General features: G+C 40.9%; 2 protein-coding genes across 2 annotated transcripts; one reads left to right on the top strand and one right to left on the bottom strand.

The window, feature by feature from the left end:
- The first annotated feature begins 2,902 nt into the window (after nucleotides 1-2,902).
- wrap73 (WD repeat containing, antisense to TP73) lies at nucleotides 2,903-17,513 on the top strand. Its single transcript, XM_031844616.1, has 13 exons — nucleotides 2,903-3,038; nucleotides 3,639-3,708; nucleotides 4,078-4,230; nucleotides 5,447-5,563; nucleotides 11,569-11,641; nucleotides 12,459-12,562; nucleotides 12,783-12,869; nucleotides 13,457-13,591; nucleotides 14,107-14,184; nucleotides 14,261-14,363; nucleotides 14,477-14,602; nucleotides 15,257-15,448; nucleotides 15,655-17,513. The coding sequence occupies exons 2-13, from the start codon at nucleotides 3,640-3,642 to the stop codon at nucleotides 15,765-15,767; spliced, it is 1,350 nt and encodes a 449-aa protein (XP_031700476.1). The 5' UTR covers nucleotides 2,903-3,038; nucleotide 3,639; the 3' UTR covers nucleotides 15,768-17,513.
- Nucleotides 16,317-19,948, bottom strand: tprg1l (tumor protein p63 regulated 1-like). Its single transcript, XM_031844617.1, has 6 exons — nucleotides 19,553-19,948; nucleotides 19,249-19,340; nucleotides 18,828-18,878; nucleotides 18,599-18,724; nucleotides 18,193-18,346; nucleotides 16,317-17,900 (listed from the first exon to the last, which is right to left on the bottom strand). Exons 1-6 carry the CDS (start codon nucleotides 19,778-19,780, stop codon nucleotides 17,706-17,708), a joined length of 846 nt encoding a protein of 281 aa, XP_031700477.1. The 5' UTR covers nucleotides 19,781-19,948; the 3' UTR covers nucleotides 16,317-17,705.
- Nucleotides 19,949-20,984: the final 1,036 nt, after the last annotated feature.

The raw sequence follows: 20,984 nt of genomic DNA, 5'->3' as shown, positions 1-20,984 counted from the left end.
TCAAATAAATCCGTGTTTGTCACCACAAATAGAAAATCAATTGCTCTGCAGGTCTACCGTTTAAAACTGATAAAGTGGGGTCTCCATATCACCAGTTTGATGTGTCAGAGATGCCATAGGCTACAACACAAAATCCTGTCGGGCATATTTGTTCATACCAAAGTTTACTATATCCACAGTTGCGCACCAGAGCAGCGTCATATCTCCTTAGTAACCCCTCGACTGCACAAGAAAAAGTGTGGCAAAGGTGCATGGCTTTAAAAATGTAAGCTGCAGCTTACAGTAGTCATACATGCAAAACCTTCCTCTGGAATCGATGCAGGTAGAGGCGATGTGTTACATTTTCTCTGAATTTGTTTTCAGTTTAATTCCTTTCATTTGTACAGCAACTGTATCTCTACAATCAGAGATATTTACCCTTCAGTATGGAGGCCTTTACTGAATCGATTGAAGATATGCAGCTCAGTAAACATCTAAAGTGATGTCATGATTATTGATCAAAAGTTGTGTTGTTCTTCATGCTGATCATGTGGCCATTTGCCCAACCACACGTTTAGGCTCGTTTAATACAGTTTGGGTTCATGCCACATAATCAAATCGGCGTGACATAAAAAACAGCACAGGCATGATAAAGAGGCCTGCGACGTGCACGCGGGCAGTCACTCAAGTAATGTGGTGACCGCGGAGCGCAGCAGCAGCTGTGACTGCCGGTTCCCGCGGTTCTCGAGGTGACTGCCGCCTCAGAAACCAGGTCCCATTCCTAGTTCGTCCCTCAGTGCCGCCTCGTCAGATCCAAGACGCTCGTGTGTTTGCACAAGGGATCTGACAAAGCGTCGCTGCAGGACGAGCAGAGGGAATGAAACGGGTTGGCCTCAGAGCTCTGCTCCACACTTGGAGCAGCTTAATTGGGATCCACCGGACCACAGACGTTTTTCATTTTCACTTAGTCTGCTCCTTTCACCCTGACCAAATTTATGATTTATTACTTATGATCAACACAATTCAGACATTGCTTTTTAGAACATTTGGTTTGTCCTTTTCTTATGGATGAGACAGACAGACAGACAGACAGACAGACAGATAAATAGATAGATAGATAGATAGATATTGATAAGCGTTGAAAAAGTTGATTTAATGACATGCATTGAAAATAAATATGTAGGCTATTGTCTTTTAATTATAAATTGCCTTCAGCTATTTTGAAAGGTTATTCTAAAAAGTACGGCCTCTGCTGGTTCTGTGCCTAAATGTCTTTTCAAGTTTGACAATGACAACTGATATTCACCTGTCTCTACTTTGAGTCTCCCCTCCCGGGTTACGGCACCCATGACAACACACACACACACACACACACACACATGCACACACACTGCCTTCCCGAGGGCCATTTTATGCAAGAAAATACACTGTCCCAACTGAGAGGAAATTAATTTAAAATTGTTTTAGATTCGCTCCTCCACAGCCCCAAGTGAAAATCATATCCCATATGAGGAATCAAAGGACGAGGTATCGTTGATTGGGTGTCGCTCGTAATCTAAAGATATTTACTGAAATAAGTCCTGTACATATAAAAACTAAAGTGTTGATATCATAAATAACTCAGCATCTTTTTAAATTTATTTTTACTAAAATAATGACACCGAGCTATAGCCTATAGCCTATGTTAAAAATGATTCACAATCGTTCGGGGTCGTTTACCAAATAAGCTATAGCCCACACATGTCATTTGAACAAAAATAAATAATACGGATAGCAGTACAACACTATATAGGGGATTCTTTCTAAGGCATACATTTTTTTTATTAGATACAATTTCAATAGATTTTCTTTAACCTATTAGACCTATTTATGTAGGCCTGTGCTGAGAACACATAACGCAAAACCTTAACAAACAACATTCACCAACCAAACCACGTCCAGCTGAAAAATCACATCAGAACAATAACCAGAAAGATTTTAAACTAAGACACTTAACCAGCCTTTTCAAATTATTAAGACAGCTGGTCCATTCTTGACAGCTACTTATTTTATGTTTTTAATTTTTAATTTTGATTATTTGTAAAATTTGGAAAACAAGAGATACCGAAAAACTAGGCACGCTGATAAACAACAATATGACATCAGCTAAATAGGCTAAGATCACGATACCACTGTAGGCCATTCAAATAAATCACAAAATAAAGCAAAATAAACGTACCTGAAGGTTATTATTACTCCAATCCAAATACCGAAGAATTATGTTGCGCCAAGCACCTGCCTGTTTATTATCAAACATGCCAAGAGAGTGACCCTCCATAAACAAACAGCAACAACTAAAGAACTGGAAAATCGAGCGACTTTACAGTAGATATGATAACAGCGGTTGAGATTATTGACTTTTCGGAAAAATATAATTAACTGCGAAGTCACGAGGAAAACATGGTTTGCATGCTGTTCAGGGACGTGTGAGCTTTGCTGAGGGAGACCGAGGAGGAGGTGAAGCGTTTTTTTTGCGCTGGGAGAAGGGAGGCGGTAGCGCGGTTTGGGCGCACATAAGCGGGAAAACCTTTTCCAGCTGAATATGAAAAGTAATTTAGCCTATCTTGTGCCGTTGACTAAAAGACAGGCTTATGTGAAAAAAACACAATCCACAGACTACATGAAAAAGTATAGATATATGATGAGGTTAAAAATAAATAAAAAAACATTCCAATTATATTAACCTACAACATGGCAAGCTGATTAGCCTGTAAAACAAAATTATATTGTTCCTTATGTATTAAGTTACATACACACGCACACGCTGACACATATACGCAGCTAAAAGAGAAAACACAATAATGAACTACATTTCCCAGAAAGCACTACACAGCAGCAGAACCTATTTGATTGGACAGCACCGGTATGACATCATCGGCTCATACAAACAAACTAGCAACAGTTAGATCAACAGTCGGTGCCCCTAAAACAATCATGCGAAGAATAAAAGTTTTCTTTACTGCTCGTGGGAATTTCTAAATCTCATTTAATTGACGAAAGCAACTCAATAGCCGCTAGAGGTAAGTTCTATCATTTAGGGTAAAGATAGTGAAGGTTGGCTAACTGCTAAATTGCTAGTAGCGGTATATGCTAACGTGAGTGTTGAATGAGTCCAGTGACAACAAACAAACAGCTGACATTACCGTTAGCATTAAAGTTTCTTCTTTCTATCTACAGCGTTAGACGTGAACTATATTATAGTAATAGCTCGACGATGAAATGGCATTTAAGTCGTGATTTAGATTGGGTTAATGTGTGGCCAACGTTACTACTTTTAATTGCAAGCCAACTAGCTAATGCTAGGCTAACTTAGCTACCTGCAGCTCAATTCTCTTTGCTGAGTTTGGATTTGAATGCATCCGTCTTTACGCAGTGCTTTCCCTATGCAATGACTGTTCTTGCATGACAGAAGAACCATTTATTTGTCTGTGTATGTAACCCGTGTGTATCTTTACTGTGTGAAGCGTGTTTGATTATTGGACCTATGGTGCCATCAGGTGTTAACATGTGGGAAGTACACCAATAGGCTGTCTGTCAAAACTGTACACCTCTCAAGCAGTTGGGTTACATATTACAACAATGATAACTATCGTGATAACTGTATTTCTTTTCTTCCGTAGGATGAATTTCTCTGAGGTTTTTAAGCAATCCAACCAACTCTGCAAAGTTTCCCCTGATGGGAAATATTTGGTAAGTGTTTTAAATATTGTTATATATATATTTTTGCTAATGTATAGTTTTGTAATGCAGTAGAAATACTACTTAACACTGATTTAATTTCCCTGGTTAGGTTGCTAGTTACGAATATATATCATATTTTTAGTTTATAGTTATATTTTTAGTTATTGTGGATTTTTACTTTTTTACTTAGTTAATATTCCTTACTGTTTATTGCTTATTTACTTATTTATAATACTTGTTTTTTACTATGTCTCTTGTCTGCACTATCCACTGTGCTGCTGTAATCCTGTAAATTTCCCCACTGTGGGACTAATAAAGGATTATCTTATAAAAGTGAAGTGAGTTAGAAGTGTTGTTCTCTCTGGCTGTACTTGTCAGGCTACCTGTGTGCAGTACAGGCTGGTGGTGCGAGATGTGAGCACACTGCAGATCCTACAGCTCTACACCTGCTTGGACCAGATATCCTACATGGACTGGTCCTCCGACTCTCTCTTTATCCTCTGTGCTATGTACAAGAGGGGACTGGTCCAGGTGAGAGGACAGGAGAGGACAGGAATTTGAGTATGTTATTCAGCATGTAGTGTAAATGCTTGTGGTAGGTCTGGGAGGTTAATACTGTCAGTGGGGATGTGATTAATTAATTGTTATATATAAATCCATAAAATGTTTTACGTAGTCTCGCCTTTTTTTTTTTTTTTTTTAAAACGGAGTATCACTATAACTATTGCACAGTAAAAATAAGCAATATAGAGGCATCTCTTTGGGCTCCAGTAGCTTGTAGTGGTCATTTTACACTTTATGGATCAAACAATAAACTAAGACATCTAAATAAGTCATTGAGCGATAACTCAACAAAAAAATGGTTTATTGCAGTCTTAAAAACCATAAATTCATAGTATTGCCCAAACAAAACATTAGATTTGTATTGTTTAATAGAGCACTTAAAATGTACATATAATATGGTTTTAAGACATATTTGATTAGTTCTGTGTCCTATAATCAATAAGATATTAGAGACAATAAAGAGGAGAAATGGGAAAAACAACATTATTGATGAATATTTTAAAGTATCATTTAGACAATTTAATTCAAACAACAGGATTGGAACGTATGTTTGTGTGATTTTTGTTTTGTTTTTGTGACTGGAAAATCCATAATTTCTTATCTAGAGTTTTGTCAGACAGGTAAACATGAGATGAAGTGCTCTCTGGATGTTATTTGAACAGAAAGTTTTGCATTGAACTACTAAAAGGCCATAATGCCAATAATTCACCACATCCTGTTTTAACAAACTATTAAAATCATTTTAACAAATGTAAAAATAATATTTCCTCTTCAAAATATGCATTCTGTGTCTTCACCAGGAGGGTTTTCAGTTTGAGTAACTTTGTAAATTTCACTTAAGTGCAGTTACTTAAAGCATATTCAGTTTTGCATCACAGTTTCTTATTTTAGAAAAGGTGAAACTGTTTTCCATGAATCCTTTTTTAACAGTGACATTGATCATTTTGCACATTTTTGTTTCCTCAATACAAAGGGATATTTTAGTGTAACGTCAGTCTTGTGTGCATCACGGAGCCAGTAGCTTACCTTTGAAGGGGGATCCACTGCCAGTCTTTCATGGTTTCTGATGCTCAAGTGTTTCTTACTGTTTAAAATCAAGTTTAGGGAGATGCAGGATGCGTATGATGGTATCATCAGTGACGGCTGATTGCTGTCCTTCTGTCACTCTTGTGTTTCTCTTCAGGTGTGGTCTCTTGAACAGCCAGACTGGCACTGTAAGATTGATGAAGGCTCAATAGGACTAGTCTCCTCGCGTTGGAGTCCAGACGGACGTCACATTCTCAACACCACCGAGTTCCATGTGAGTGTGAAGTTGGTGCGTGCATGCATTCATGCACACGAAAGTGTGTTTATGCTTGTCTGGTTTCAACTGTTGCTGGCCCGCAACGAAGGGGGACCTGAAAATAGCCAGACACCAGAGACTGTCTTGACCGCCCCTACACTCCCCCCCCCACCTGCTGCATGTATTCAGCCTGATTTCATAGTTCCCCTCCTGTTAGCGTCCTGTCATACACGGGTCTCAAGTACCTCTGGAACATGGGTGCAATGTAGATATGCCCTTCCAATCTATGGTCTGGTATTTTCTATGGCAGCAAATCCTATTAATGATGTTCTTAGGCTACAACCAAACTAATACGTTTTTGTTTACAAAACCGTGTTTTGAGAACAAAGCATAACACAAGCGTTTAAAAAAAGATAATAATAATTTCCGGCCATACTAACATGCCTGAAAACGCATATCACATGACCATTCATGTACAGCATGCACGTGGTGTGTAAACAGGAAAGCAGATTGTCTACTCTGCGGATGCTTAGTTACAGAAAATATGAGTATCTTGTTCGATGCTTAAGATCTTCCTCTGTCTTCCACACACATACACTAAAATAGGGACAAACTTAGTGGAAAAAAGCACAGCTAGCAAATGGAAAGTCCTCAGTGTTCATGTCAACCGCCCTCCTCAAAGATGCAAACCATGCCTTCAAACGTCCGCTCCATAGAGATGTGACGAATCAGGGATGGACATGTTGTGACTCGACTGATAAGAGCCAATTAAGATGTGAACATGGGTCTCTGGTTCTGCCCATCCACGCTAAAACGTTTTTGTTAATCGTGGCCTTAAGAATTATGTAGTTCATGTTTTTTTTTGTTTGTTTTTTAGTATAATCAAGCGTTCCTTTATAGTAGTGGGGGTTTCTATTGGAAATTCTTTCATACATTAATATTCACTCTTCAATATAACAAGGTACACAAAATCAGTTTTACTACCAGAGAGATTTTGTTTCATTACTTTAAATACTTAAAATCTGCGTCATGTGAAAGTCAATGTGACAATTGATCCCTCCTGCCAAAAACAGGCCAATGAAGAGAGAGAGTCAGGAGACGTTGAGTGTTGTTTATATAACAGTCTGCAGAATTGAACCCAGACTAATAAAGATGTGTTTAGTTCCATTCAAGTCCTCTTGACTGCTGGTTTACATTCACTTCATAATAAGCTCGTGTTGTAAGGGGTGAGAAGCTATAGCAGCTACATGGGGAATATGATGGGGGCACCGTCTTGGGCTGTGTCCGTCATGCTGAACCTGACTCCGGGAATCATTTGACAGGTGTTGTGGCCCAACACACAACTGTGTCTGGTCTGGAGAAGGGTGCAGGGAGTGCAAGTGTCTGTGGCATGTCTGCTTTGTGTCTGTCTGCGTCTTAAAGAAATAGAACGGAGGCTCTTAGATATAGCATCTGCATAGAGCACTATAGTTCAAATTATCAATATCTAAAGTTTTTTTCCCCCAATGTATCTGTGTCAAATGACTCATCATAACCAATTTAAAATGCTTTCTGGGATTAATTTCCCGAGACAATTATTCGATAATCAGAAAAATAATTGGTAGCTATTTGGATAATAGATCAGTTGTTTTTTCCCGCAAAAATGTCAGGCATGTAATTGTTCAAATTTTTTAATTTTTAATTTATTTAACCTTCGTTTAACCAGATAAGTCAATTGAGAACCAGCTCTCATTTACAGTGATGACCTGGCCAAAAAGGTAGCAACAGGAAGCAAGTCGTTACATATGAATAAAACATAGAAACATCTCAATTAATCTCATACAAAAATAACAACATGATATATACAATATATAAAAAAACAAGTGTTCAGGTAGAAGCAAACTCAGAAACAGTTGCAGTGATCAGAGACTATCGTTCGTAAAGAGTTATTGAAAGACGGTAACGGAATGATTGTTTTGGAGTTTTAGCTTCGTTTGCAACTCGTTCCAGTCGCTTAGAGCAGCAAACCGGAACGAGAAGCGGCCGAAGACTATGATGATAGAGAGCGGAGATATGTGGGGGTTTTACCAATTCTAGTTTTATAGATGATCTGTTAAGCGAGCCACTCCAAGTCAATATTTCTGATGAGGAGCTCTGAGAAACCAATGTCAAGACCTGATATATTAGTATTATCAACATATTCCTCACTCTTGATTGTCATGGCGAGACTTTATATGAATCCCTGATGGGTATTTGTTATGGTTTAATAATGACATGGTAGTCCATGTCTCAACATCCTCTCGCCTGTTGTGCATTCAACAACGTGTTACTTACTGCCATTATCACCTGGCTAAACATGAGCCACAAGCTGAGTACCACTAAACGTTGCTTAGCATCCTTTAGTAGTCGAGTTTGAAAAACTAATTTAACAGAGGCAAAATAGGCACCGGCTACCACATTGCCAAGGGGTCCACTGAACTTACCTTCACCCCAGCCCAACATTTCATTAAGGCTGTGCCAGACGGGTGTTCGTGTCGGGTTTGAATTTCAGCCCCACTCATAAACAGCCTGCTATATTAACTTGTTTAGGGACAGCTGCCTATGGTGTGGATCGTGCCACTGTGTGTGTGTGTGTGTGTGTGTGTCTATTTGTCAGTAAATCTGCTTAGCTGGCTTTGTGTCTGACTGTCCGTTTGTAGCTGTTACTGTGTTTTCTTTTCAAACCCAAACAGAATATTGTCAGATCTTTGTGATCGGTACACAGTAATGTATCGGCTCACAACTGACAGTAGACCAGTGGGAGAATGACAAAGCCTACTGTCTGTGTCCCTAGTGCTAACAGGGTGGCAGCCGTAGACATACTACAGGTAAGGACCTCTTGTCCAGGCAGCTAGAAATGCTTTTGAGTTTTTCCTCAAAGGCCCCAAGTCAGAACTACAATGAGTTTTGAGCCAGACGTGATGAAAAAAAATATGGGATGGGGCCGTGTCACTGATTTAATAGAAAGTCTCATTGCTGAAACCTAACCCTATCTGTTGTGAGACTTCACGCAAGTTGTCTTCTATTTGAATTCCCATTCCCGTCGTTTATCTTAGGACCTCACAAAATGCCACTCACACATCCACGTTAATCCATGTGATAAAGTGAGCTTGGAAAACCTCCAGCCAAGGACATCATTGAGCTTGACTTCTCTAATGGGTTTTTTTTGTTTTTTTTAAACATTGTTGGGATTGGATTAGCAATAGCATTCTTGGCCAGTACTGCTGGAGACCTGCTAGCGCGTAGCATTGTTGGCAACAACGCTACCGGACTAAACTGCAAATGTAGGCAGCTGCTTCACTGCAGGACGGGACAATAGCTCACCCATACCTATGTGTGGGCTGCAAGAGGCTCCAGTTCCTTGGTAGAATCATGAGGCTGTAACGGGAGAAATAGGCTATATTGGTTTGAGATGGCTTCCTATGTGGAATGCCTGCAGTCTAATCCTCTGCTGACAGATAGGCTTATATGGCATCAGAAACACTCGCCCATTCTCTCCCACTCACATAGGCCAGCAACAAGAATGGCTGATAGATAGGTTTTATTCCAGGTTGCTGTCAGTAACTTTGGTCCACATCTGATTGTGGTTCTCATGTTTCCTGCAGGCTGCACTGTTGGTAAGGTTCTGGAATTCCCTGGTTTTCTTGTCATGAATACTTTCTAATAGATATTAAGTGGACAAAATTAGCTTTAATTGTCCCATTTGGCAGTGTCTTAAGAAGATTGTCTTGTCATAACATGTCGAGTGGATATCATTTGTACACTTCCTGATTACAGTTACAGTCTCAAGGGGATTTGCAGGTGCCGTATTATAAAACAATAATTCTCAGCGCCTCCACCCCTTTTTTTTTTTTTTTTTAGAAAACCACCCATTTGGTAAAAATAACTAAGAAAGCATCTCTAATCTGGAATTCTTGTACATTTAGTGATCAAAATGTACTTGTCTGTAATTACAGCCGTTACTGATCACCAGTTGCAGTTATGCTAACCACGGCACAGACGGGGAATTTTCCATCTCTGATGGATAAACGGCAGCTGTTATATTTGAGTTTAGCCTTTTCATGCCACCCTCAATTCCCTAGCCCCTATCCCCAAGCTCCTGCTCACCTTTTGGTGAGGATACTTCATCTAAAGTGTAGCTTTACCAGCTAAGGATCTTATTCCATAGCACCCCACATGGAAAAGCATTTCCCACCTATTTTCTTCTACCCACCCGCCTACCCAGTTTAAAGTTACACTGCCTTTCAGGTCTGGATCTCCACTCATCACTTATGTGGCGGGTTCAAGAAGTGTATGTCTGTTTCTGTTTGAGCAATGTTGATATTTTGTTGCCATGGCACCATGTCTGAGGGGGATGTCCAGGAAGCGTGCAGTGAGGTGTTATTACAGGGTCCGCACAGCTGGATGGCTCGACCAAACAGGAGAGTCGACACTTCAGCCCAGTTGGGTGACAGACTTTGCGAGGTTCAAATGTCTGTCTGGACACTCTGATGAAAGCCTCGTCACTTCAGTAGTTTTAGCATTGCACATTCTCTAATGCAAAATACAGCTTTAAGGGTAGGCTCAAATTTATATAGCCAAAATATTTCTTTAATTATATTTACATTATGTTATTATTTATGTGTGTATACAGGGATCTCTCCAGAGGCGTACACAACTAGTTTAAGTTAAACATTTTCACATCTTAACAATCAAAACATGATCCCACATAGCTCAATGCACCCACGGCATATTGGCTTACTGTAAGCTGTAAAGGAAGGTATGAGGGCCATGCATTCAACACCCGTAATGGTCCAGTGTTGTGCTTGCATGCCCTTGATGCTTTATGTTAGTAATGACCACTGTACTCTATGTGTAATACAAATGTGTATGTAAATGTAGAGCAATTGTAGGCTGTCGGTAGGATTGCAGCTTTCTCTGTGGAGACTGGTTGGTATTTGAGTGACAGCTGTCGAAACTGAGCATTAGCACACGTGGTCTTTGTTATGCCGACTTGTGGCCAGATAGTTATTCTTTGGCTCTGCTTCTCATTCGTGGGAATGTTCACAACCTGCTGGCTGTGCAACTTGCTGTTAATGTGCGACACTTGTCGAACATGACATCAGTGGACTGATTTCACATGTGTCGATGTTTTGGATCTGTTCATTTAATATTTGCCCAAGTCCTAAATGAATGGTTATAATCTCTTTCGATCCCTGTCAGTTACTGCAACCCCTTGAACATACGTGTTCATCCCCTGTGGAAATGCACTTCACACACTCGGGGCCCAACAGGGCCATCCATCTAATGATGGACAGATTCCATGTCAGTGTCTTATATCCCTCACAGAGATTTATCATGGACCTCTTCAAAGACATAAGGCACTCTGTCCACAGCCGTTAATGGGCGTGGTGGCCCATGCTGGCCTGTAGTCTGGATCTGTTCTGCTGATGGAAACGTCTTTGGGTGCAGAGGAGCACTTAGAGGCCTCATTAGGATAGCAGCCTGGTTATTGAGCTCGTATTGGGTCGCTGTTGACACCCAGTCACCATAGACAACACTCATTAGATCACAGCCGCAGTTAAGAACGTCTTACCGAAGGCTAGGGGTCGAATTTATCTTATTTAGAGTAGTAGAAGTCTAGTAGAGAGGGTATCTGGTCCACAATCATCGTGCAGTTTTCTCAAAGTAGCTTGTAAAATCTTCAACACCCCATCTGGAATCCAACATGTTTCTTTTACATGTGGTGTTTTGAGCTGTACTCAACAGATTTATCAGAATGGCTGGTATTTTAACTTGTCACTGTATACGTCTGCTGGTAAGTAACAAGAAGTTACAGACAAGAATCCCAGAGACATGTTTGGGTAACGACAGCAGTTTCTAAATGACCTCCACTGGAGGTCATTTTTCCACTGGACAACTATTCAATAACCAGAGTAAAAGGATCCTCATCAAAATACTTTCACTTGTGAGATAATCCACAGTGATGTTTTTTTTTTCTTCTCTTTCATCTGGTGCCGTGACAGCTGAGAGTCACCGTCTGGTCCCTGTGCACCAAAGCTGTGTCTTACATCAAGTATCCCAAAGCATGTCAGAAAGGTCAGTCTGAGAATGATATCGCTTTATATGTTTTTCCTGTGGCTTATGATTGTATATGTATAACCATGAGTACCTGGGAGCAGGGCCGCTGGTCTGAGTGCCTCGGCATGCCCCAGGAATCGCATGCCATTCTTTACCTTGTGGCGCGACCCGGGGGTATGAGGCCAAACTATGGTCCTCTTCGCTGACAGCTGTGGCCCTCTTCAGTAAATGGGGCATGCTCTTCATAACAGGCCTGTCAGCAGCTTGGGGGAAAAATGATTGTCCATGCCTCTCCTCATGCAATACTATGTCCCTCTACGACCTGTGTATCCTCTAAACCCTCATATAAATAATGTGGCCGTGATAGTTGCATACCGCCGACCCGATGGTGTCGGATAATTACATTGGATGAAATAAACAGGAAGCCACGAGGCTACATATTCAGTTATGAGCATAGATAATTGGCTTTTTTCTAGCCAATATATACAGTATGTTGTTTTTTTTTATCAAAGATGAAAATATGTTTTATTGCGTCATTGTATTTATTTATTCCTTGCTGCTGGTGTTACTAAACCTTCTCTGAGGAATCAAGTTTAGCCAAAAGCTAAATATTAAAACATGTTATTACTTGATACATTAATTTCATGGACTATATTATAAGCATTACACCCAACTAATGCACGTCCTTCTAGGTTGATTTATAGTTGGTGGTTTGTTTGTTTTTTGAACATGCATTTGTTGTTACGGTGTACTTGTCATTGTAAGGTATCGTACTTCTGATTAAATGCCATAACTGGTCTGGTTATAGCTTCCTCCCGTCATCTTCCACCCACAGGTATAGATTTCAGCAGAGATGGCTGCTACATGGCCTTGGCTGAACGCCGTGACTGCAAAGACTATGTCAGTGTGTTTGTGTGTGACGACTGGCATTTACTTAGGGTAAGTAAGTATTTTGCTTGAGTTTTATGACCGTGATTATACATTTGACATTTGAGTCGGCAACAGTGAAGAAATCGAAATGTTTGTGAAGGTAGGAATATGATTTAGTAAAACATCTGAAAAATGATTTGCTACATGTACTCCAAATATTCATTCCTTTTTCTGTAGGAAGAATTTATACAGAGTTCATTTGATTTTATTTAACTTGACTCCCTCACAGCATTTTGAGACTGAGACACAGGACCTGGCAGGGTTGGAGTGGTCTCCCAATGGCTGTGTGCTGGCAGTGTGGGATAGCTGCCTGGAGGTGAGTCCTTTTCTTTACAGACTTAACATTTCACAAGAGAACGGGACAGATTAACGGCCTTGCTAGTTTTGTTGAGCAGGAACTAAAGTCTATCTGCTCCAGTGGATCAGTATTTAAAGCTAGGGTAGGCGTTCATTTTAGCATTTTTTGTTATATTTGTTTAAATTCTCTTGACATCCTGACATCAATTCATCAAATGCTCTAACTAGGGTTGCCCGTTTTGTTTAATTTTAACCGGTAACTACCCGGTTAATTTTGAAGAAACAAACACAAAATGATTCACTCAATGAGCTTTGATGTTGCATTTCAAAGTGCTTTATCCATTTAGATGTGAAGAAATGTTAATGTTTTTGTTGTAAATCTTAAAGGAATTGATCTTATTTTTTATTGGCTTTGCTGTAGTTTATTTCCACATTTAGATCAGGTCACAGGTGCTCCGATCAATCAGCCACCACGGAGCCAGGCCGACACACACTGGCCGCGGTGCCGCAGTGCTCGCCGCATCCTGTCTGAACAGATCAATTTGTCCATAAAACAACCTAGACCATAGACTGTAAATGAACCTATAGGCTGTATCCTCCCCACAGTACAAGCTGTTGCTGTACTCTTTGGATGGGCGGTTGCTGTCGACCTACAGTGCCTACGAGTGGTCGCTAGGTGTCAAGTCTGTGACCTGGAGTCCCAGCAGCCAGTTCCTGGCCATTGGCAGCTTTGATGAAAAAGTATGGACAAACTCTTGATTGCTGTCGACATTGAAAAATAGGATCACATTATAGCTTGAAAGGACATAACTATCGGTAATGGTTGTAAATGTGCCATCATATAGTACTCCACTGGTTTGGCGTTGCATTTACACTGCTCTAACATTATCAGATGCACAATGGACAGTTTTGAAATTAGCTTCTTCTTCTTCTTTGTCAAAACCGGTCACCTATATTATCCACAATGCAGCTTGACCAGGGACAGTTTAGTCAAGAGATTCAGATGTGTGATGCTAGTAGCTAATGTAGCCTCAAGCTGCTAGTCTCAAGCAGACATAAGGAACAGGGAACAAAGGTCACTTTTCATTTTTAAAATTGGTGGAGCTCAGAGAAATGGGCTGATTCATTTCTGCAAATAAAAAATAGTATAAACTTTTAAGCGTCTGATATGTTTTGACATAATCCTATAATATGATTTGTTATGTTATCAATATCTGTTCCAAGTAAATGACGAGACTTCATTACCCTCGTGTCAGGTGCGCATCCTCAATCATATCTCGTGGAAGAAAATCACACAGTTTGAGCACCCGGCGTCCATCAACAACACAAAAGCAGTGAGTATTTCCCAGCATTCATGACGAGCCTTGAAGGTATTGCAGTTCAATTATTAACTGTTTGTTGTGTTTCAAGGTTGTGTATAAGGAAGTGGAGAAGAGGACAGCTGTTGGCACTGATGACCTATCGCTACACAACATCACAATGGGCACCACCCTCTTCAACACCCAGAGCAAATGTATGTCAGCCTTTGAAGAGAGTAATCTAAAAGCAGTATTTGACTAAAACTACAGAGGTCAATTAACCAATTTTGTCAATATAGAAACTATTTTTTCTGCTTGACTACTCCAGACGAGATCTGTCCAGCGCCAGTCCAGATTCCTGTGGTCAAACCAGACCCGGACCGAGCCAACCCCAAGATTGGTGTCTCTACTTTGGCATTCAGCTCAGACAGTCGCTATCTAGCCACCAAAAACGGTAAAACTTCACAGCTGTTCACTTTTACTGTCATTGTGAACCCAAGTGGGTTCCTGCGGACCCTTAAAAAGTCTTAAAAGGCTGTCTTAGTCTTAGTTTAATACTGATGCATCTATATCACCTGCATAAGTAAGCGAGACCATCAGAGGGAGTGCTTGTTAGATGAAATCATGCAGGTCCCCCAGAGACTCCTTCAGCTCAGACTGAGAGGTCTTTTAAAGGGACGTTCGTCCACAGGGACCGCCAAAATCAACACAAAAAAAACTTTTTGTAACTTTAAATCCTCAAAATAATTGGTAACATCTATGTTTTTAATATAATTTCCCGTATGCATCTTGCATTAACATCACGCAGATGGTTATTGTTACAATAACCATTTGAGCAAATTTGTCCCTACCCCAAGTAATTGTTTTCTTCAAATGTGGTTATTGAAAAGCTGGGCTTAACTTTAATTACAAATGGCATTAAAACAAATCTTTAAAAGTCTTCAATCTAATTTGTCGTTGGTAGGCAGTTGGCTGCTGTGGGAGCTGTATACTCTATTATATGTAAATAACAGTTTCCACATTTTTGGTCATAAACTTTAGTGTTAACTTATTTTTGCTGCAATGCTAGTGTTTCATGTCTCTATAATATGTGTTTCTCTGACTTCAGACAACATGGCCAGTGTTGTGTGGGTGTGGGACATGCAGAAGCTGAGCCAGGTGGCTGTGCTTGAGCAGACATCGGCTGTGCGTTGCTTTCAGTGGGACCCCCGACGGCCCCGGCTGGCACTGTGTACAGGCAACACCAAACTCTACCTCTGGTCCCCGGGAGGCTGCGTTTCTGTCCAAGTCCCCACTGAAGGTAACGAGCTCGGCCACTAAGAGTTGAAACTGTCAAGCAGCTGGAATACACAGCTTTATAATGGTGTTCTCAGATCTAGAAGAAGGCCAGTGCACTCTAACGTCTCTCTCTAATGACTAACCCGGGAAGACGACCTGCTCTGTATGTACACGTAAACGGCTCATTCTAAGGTAAAGATAACACAACAATTCTCTCTATTCTGCCAGGTGGTTTGCAGGTCCAGTCTCTAAACTGGCACTGTAGTGGAGACTCTCTGATGCTGCTCGGGAAGGAGCAGCTGTGTTTGTGCTACATGGACATCGACCAGGAGGACAAGTAAATAACAAAGAAGAATAACTTGATTCCAGGTCTCGAGAATAACTTGATTACAGGTCTAGCTTATTTGGCAATACACACTTGGCAGGTAATGTGTTATGGTGGCGACGAGCACACTCAAAATCTCAACTTTCACATGCTGAATTCCAGCTTCTCGTCAAGTTTTTAAGGCCCTCAGTGCAGGTTACTGGGATGTTCCTTTTCTCTTCAAGTCCAAAACATGGAAAAACCTGCCATGACATTCCTCCCAAGCGACAGACAAATCACTTTTTTTTTTTTTTAAATAAGCGAATGTGTACTGAAAAACTAGTTTCGAACACTGAAAAGATAGAGGTTTACAAAGTTTTATAGATTTCACTGTACTTAAGTATTTTGTATGTGTTTTACCTTGAAATTGTGTAATTATTTTGAATAAATTGTCATAAATAAACTGCTGACGGTGAGTTGCTAAAGTTTGTACATCTAAATCTTTCAGTTTATCAAAAAGGTTTGTGTACTCGGCCCAGTTCATGATTGTAATAAGTTCTCTCTCGTAAATTAAATACGTCAGAACTGGCAATGAAATATTTATTTTCTGGAAGCATTCGTGAGTTTACTGCAACAAAATAACAGCAGATAAATAAAACTCAAATAGTATTCACAAATCTATTTGAAGATATTCCTTTTAAAAAAACATCTGTCATGCAAACGTAACATGCAGGAAACATGCAAAAGTAAAGACACAATTATTCATTGGCATTGTTGAGCATGAAAATATGGCCTGGTAACTTTGGTAACACAACAATTATATATTATAGGATGCAGTTTAGGGAAAAAACAAAACACCTAAATCTTGTTCACAAGATATATACCGACAGGTTGTGGTTGAGGAAATGATGTAAAGCTTTGTCTGCGTGAATTTCATTTAGTAAGCCATCGTTTATTCCCACTGCAGAGATTAATGCAGCCGAGTGCAAATGTGTGCCTAAAACGAGTGCAGGACCTTTTTAAGGCAACTTATCAACAAACATAAAGACACGGTTTACAAGTTCATGTTGCATAAAACATGTAACGTACAACATTTAGCTATAGTAGCTAAAGCAGCGCTCCATGTGGAACATGAGCTCCATCCTCTGAGCAAAGACATGAATAAGCAAATGAAACATGGAGAGCACAACACTGGCCAATCAGAGAAGGTCACAACATGTAGTTTATCATCTCCACTGATCAAGGTTCATTGACACTCAAGAGTTTATAACAATCATGTAAGATGACCGTAAAACTAAATCCCTCCATCCATAAGCTGCTATGCCATTCTGCGAAGCTACCCTATGGCCCTGTGATCAGAATAATGCAATCCTTCATGTCAAACCTTTTATTAATGTAGCAAATATGGAACATATTCTTAGCTGGTGGTTTGGTTTCACTGTATTTGTCACTGCTCTACTCTGGTCGGCTGGTTTGCTGTAGATACGAGCCCAAACAAAGCACATCCGTGAAATAACGACCCCGACCAATAACGTCATTGCTTTTGACTGTCTGTCAATCAATGGTTAAACAAGGAGCATGAGACAACAAGAAGCTCACTCTAGAATAAGGTACAGAAGTAATGAATTAATGTGCTCTCTCCTTTGTCTCCAACTTATGTCACATGTGCATACACTCCTGCGGGCCTACGTGTGGGTATGGCAGATTTGCGAGCAACTCTTTGCAGGAAAGGTACTCGGGGCGCAAAAAAAACGAAACAAAAAAACAGACAATCCATGCAGTGCTGCGCATTATTTACCTACAGTAGGCTGACCACTTTACCGCACCAATTTAGGAGGTGTTCACATCTCAAGGGCTCAACTTACACACACAGATTGTGCATTACACTGTAGTGGAGCGACAGCTTCTCTCAGACAGCGCAGTGTAACACAGACACATGGGTTGAATTCAGTTGTAATTTTGAGAAACTTGATTTTTAGAAGCCAATCTTGCCACGGGTTATGGAGTAGCCCAACTTGGCCTCATTGTTGATGAAGGACATGATACCTAGATAGGTCTCGATGAGCAGGGGTCTCTCCAGGATCAGGACACCGTTAGCCCGACCGGGGATGGGGTGCTCCCTGTGGGCTTTCTTCACTGCCTGCACCAGCTGGGTCCTGAAGTTGTCCAACTTGGTAAGAAAGAGAACATGAAATGGAAACACCCCTCCAAAAAACTTCCAATCAATTGTTAGTTTATATCTATAATAACACGCAATATCTAGGATTAAAGCAACATCTTCTGGAGCTACTCTCAAGTGTGGAATAATGGATATACTTGAGAATTTAGCTAAAATGATCTTGCTCCATTTATTACGTGTCGCAATGCTAATGGCTCTGAAGGGGAAGATATAAAATTTTAAATAATCCATTGGATGATGACTCAAAATGCATTTTAGTCTCATCCGATTAAAGAGATTATACCTGGCAGAGAGAGGCCACCGTCTCATCAGCGTGGGCCATGGAGTGCTCTGTGAGGGTGGCGTAGGGCATGTCTGTAGACCAGGGGTTCCAGCGGTTTATGAAGGAGGCCCGAGGACGTTTGTCCCACTGCACACGAATCCCGTAGCCCTCTCTCCTGTAAGAAAACACGTCGGTGTAAGAGCTGTTGGAATCTTAAGGATCAGCCAGCTACCAAGTCACCAAGCTGAGCCACGCATGTTTAGAGAAAGAGAAGAAGGAAAAAAACGGAATACATACAGCCTTTAATCTATTATCATTTATTACATTTCATCTCTTCATTCTGAATATTACAACGCTTTCTTTCCTGTACATCATTTTGTGAACCTTTCTATACAGTAGATGTTAAACATAAAACAGGCTTGCATACTTGTTAAGGGATTTGGGCGGGAACTCAAACTCGCCCACTGAGATGGTGTCTACAGCGTTGAGAGAGATCCTGACGACCTGCTGACACAACAGGTTGATGAAGTCGTACTTGCACACCAGCAGCGACCTGTGCACACGACCAAAAAATGTCATTGTGTTGACAAACCATGTCATATTGTGGTTATATTTCCTCAAACATTTGGATCAATAAAATATAGTTTTTGACTTACCTATCAGTTATAAGCACGAGTCGCTCCCTCTCATTGTTCCAGTGGTCAATTCTGCAAAAACACACAAAAATTGACAAATTGGCCAGCTGCTTTGTAAAGCACAGTTACTCAGTTTACTTGGTTCACTCAGTTGCATTGTTAAAAAAAAGATAAATGTATAAATCTACAAGATAATGAGGGGAAAAACGATCAAATCTTTGGCTCCCATTTAATATGATTAGCAGCTAGATTAGAAAACAAGATCCTTAAAATCTGACAGCTGACTGTAAACAAACATTCACTCTGCAGCTTTAACAAATCTACAGCTGATGTGTCTGCAGGTACATTAGGCCCCTACAGTGCACACAGCAGCTCATCTCACAACAGCCGTCCAGTGTTTCAGGCTGATAATAAAGCAGTTGCATGCTGCTGGGATACTTACTCTGCGAGCAGCCAGACGCTGAGCACCTCTCCATCCTCAGAAGGGAGTGCCACGGTCCTGATGTCGCTCACAGCCTGCTCAATGGTGCCTGGCTGAGATCAGCATCATACAACAGGACTCATCAGCATCACCCATTCCTCCCTGTGGTGTGCTGGTGTAGCTTTGACCAATGCACTGCTATTTAAGCATGGTCTGTTAACGGTTCCGTTTATTTATCACACGTATCTTTTGTATTGAAAGGGGCTATTTTAAAGAGACATGCAGAATCAACGAATCAAATCGGCTGTGGTGTCGATTCACTTACTCTGAACACGAAATAGTCCTTCACTTTCGCTTGCATAGTGGGGTTATGCACATGGAAAGGCGTCAGCGTTTGTAACGGGGGGCAGCAGGCCACGGAGGCTCCGTGTCCGAGGCTTCGCCCGGCCTCCGGCGGCGTGAAGGCAACCTCGACCCCCTCCTCGGCTTCCGCAGAGTGGAGAATCGCAACGCCCGGACTCTCCGGCTCCACCGTGTCGTTCAGCTGGAGCATGGTGCAACTAACGGTGTTCCCGGGAGCTCCCCAGACAATGTGGGCCAAGTGTTAGATAAGACGATGTCCCTTCGAAGATGCAGTCTCACCCATTGCGCACGGACAATGTTTTGATTGTGAGTGCTATGAGGAAGCAGTGCCCTCTTCCTTCACTTCCCCCCTTTGATTTCCTTCCTCTTAAAGGGACATCATGTTTTAACGGAGCCAATTGAGGAAACAGGTGTTCAGAGTGGATGAGCGCACTTTTTTTAATTGTCAGTTCTATGATGACTAAATAATCCAAATTGACCAATTTGATTTGATTCTACACATCCTATTAACCTATAATTATGTGGTTGTGATGTCTCCATATTTAGTCCTACACCCTCAGCCTGCCTCAGCGTTTTTATTGGCTCATGTCCAGTTTTAAGCTATAAGGGTTCAGTCATAGTGTTGGGATCTGGCAGGAGCGGGGTTGGTAATTAGTATAATACATTTAGTTATTGATATCAATACAATTACTATCAATAGGATCATTCATGTATATTAATAATAACGGGGCACCACCCTGGCATCAGGGACTAATAAACAAACAGTGGATGAAGTCTCAAAATTGGTGTTCACTCAAAATCAACAACCAGCTGATACTACAACACATATGCACATATTGCAAAGTGACCATAATTGTCTGCACAATTACTGCTCAATTTTGATCAGACTTCTGATCAGAAGCCTTTCCAGCTAATGACAAGCAGGGTTGCCCTAAAAGTGTGAGCAGTAGCATGCAAGAGGCCTTTTTCTTCTCTACTGTCCAGTTAGGACAACACATTCTCTGTCCCAACTCGTCAAATATCAACGCCTTTGTCACAGGTTATAATCTTACAACCTCCATTTTCAGTTGCGAAGCGCTACATTTAGTCATATTATGACATTATGACTTAGCACTTATGAGAGATTTTTGGGATAGACCTGGTAATGTCAGTTATGAAAATTGAGGCTGTGGTGACGATCACATAAACTGCACACATGACTGCTGCTGCCTGCAGTGGATGTTTTTGTAACATTGTGTTATTGTTCTTACAAAAGTCTGACTTTAGTGTGCTGGATTTATTCAGGAAGCAAAGAGAGAAAACTATTCTCCTCTAACTTGGGTTTCTGGTAAGTCTTTGCTTATCTCTGCCAATCAACAACCTCAGGGAGGTCACACTATCTCACTGTGTCATTA

The sequence above is a fragment of the Anarrhichthys ocellatus genome, unplaced genomic scaffold, assembly GCF_004355925.1.
Source record: "Anarrhichthys ocellatus isolate YVR2014 unplaced genomic scaffold, GSC_Weel_1.0 scaffold5, whole genome shotgun sequence".
Taxonomy (NCBI): Eukaryota; Metazoa; Chordata; class Actinopteri; order Perciformes; family Anarhichadidae; genus Anarrhichthys; species Anarrhichthys ocellatus.
This window is presented reverse-complemented; position numbering and strand designations above follow the sequence as displayed.

Excerpts from the sequence above, each read along its gene's own strand:
- wrap73 (XM_031844616.1), top strand. The coding sequence starts at position 3,640 with ATGAATTTCTCTGAGGTTTTTAAGCAATCCAACCAACTCTGCAAAGTT. Across the intron at positions 5,564-11,568 it reads TCAACACCACCGAGTTCCAT|CTGAGAGTCACCGTCTGGTC; the intron begins GTGAGTGTGAAG and ends GTGCCGTGACAG. Across the intron at positions 14,603-15,256 it reads CTATCTAGCCACCAAAAACG|ACAACATGGCCAGTGTTGTG; the intron begins GTAAAACTTCAC and ends CTCTGACTTCAG.
- tprg1l (XM_031844617.1), bottom strand. The coding sequence starts at position 19,780 with ATGCTCCAGCTGAACGACACGGTGGAGCCGGAGAGTCCGGGCGTTGCG. Across the intron at positions 19,341-19,552 it reads AGGACTATTTCGTGTTCAGA|CCAGGCACCATTGAGCAGGC; the intron begins GTAAGTGAATCG and ends TGCTGATCTCAG. Across the intron at positions 18,879-19,248 it reads AGCGTCTGGCTGCTCGCAGA|AATTGACCACTGGAACAATG; the intron begins GTAAGTATCCCA and ends GTGTTTTTGCAG.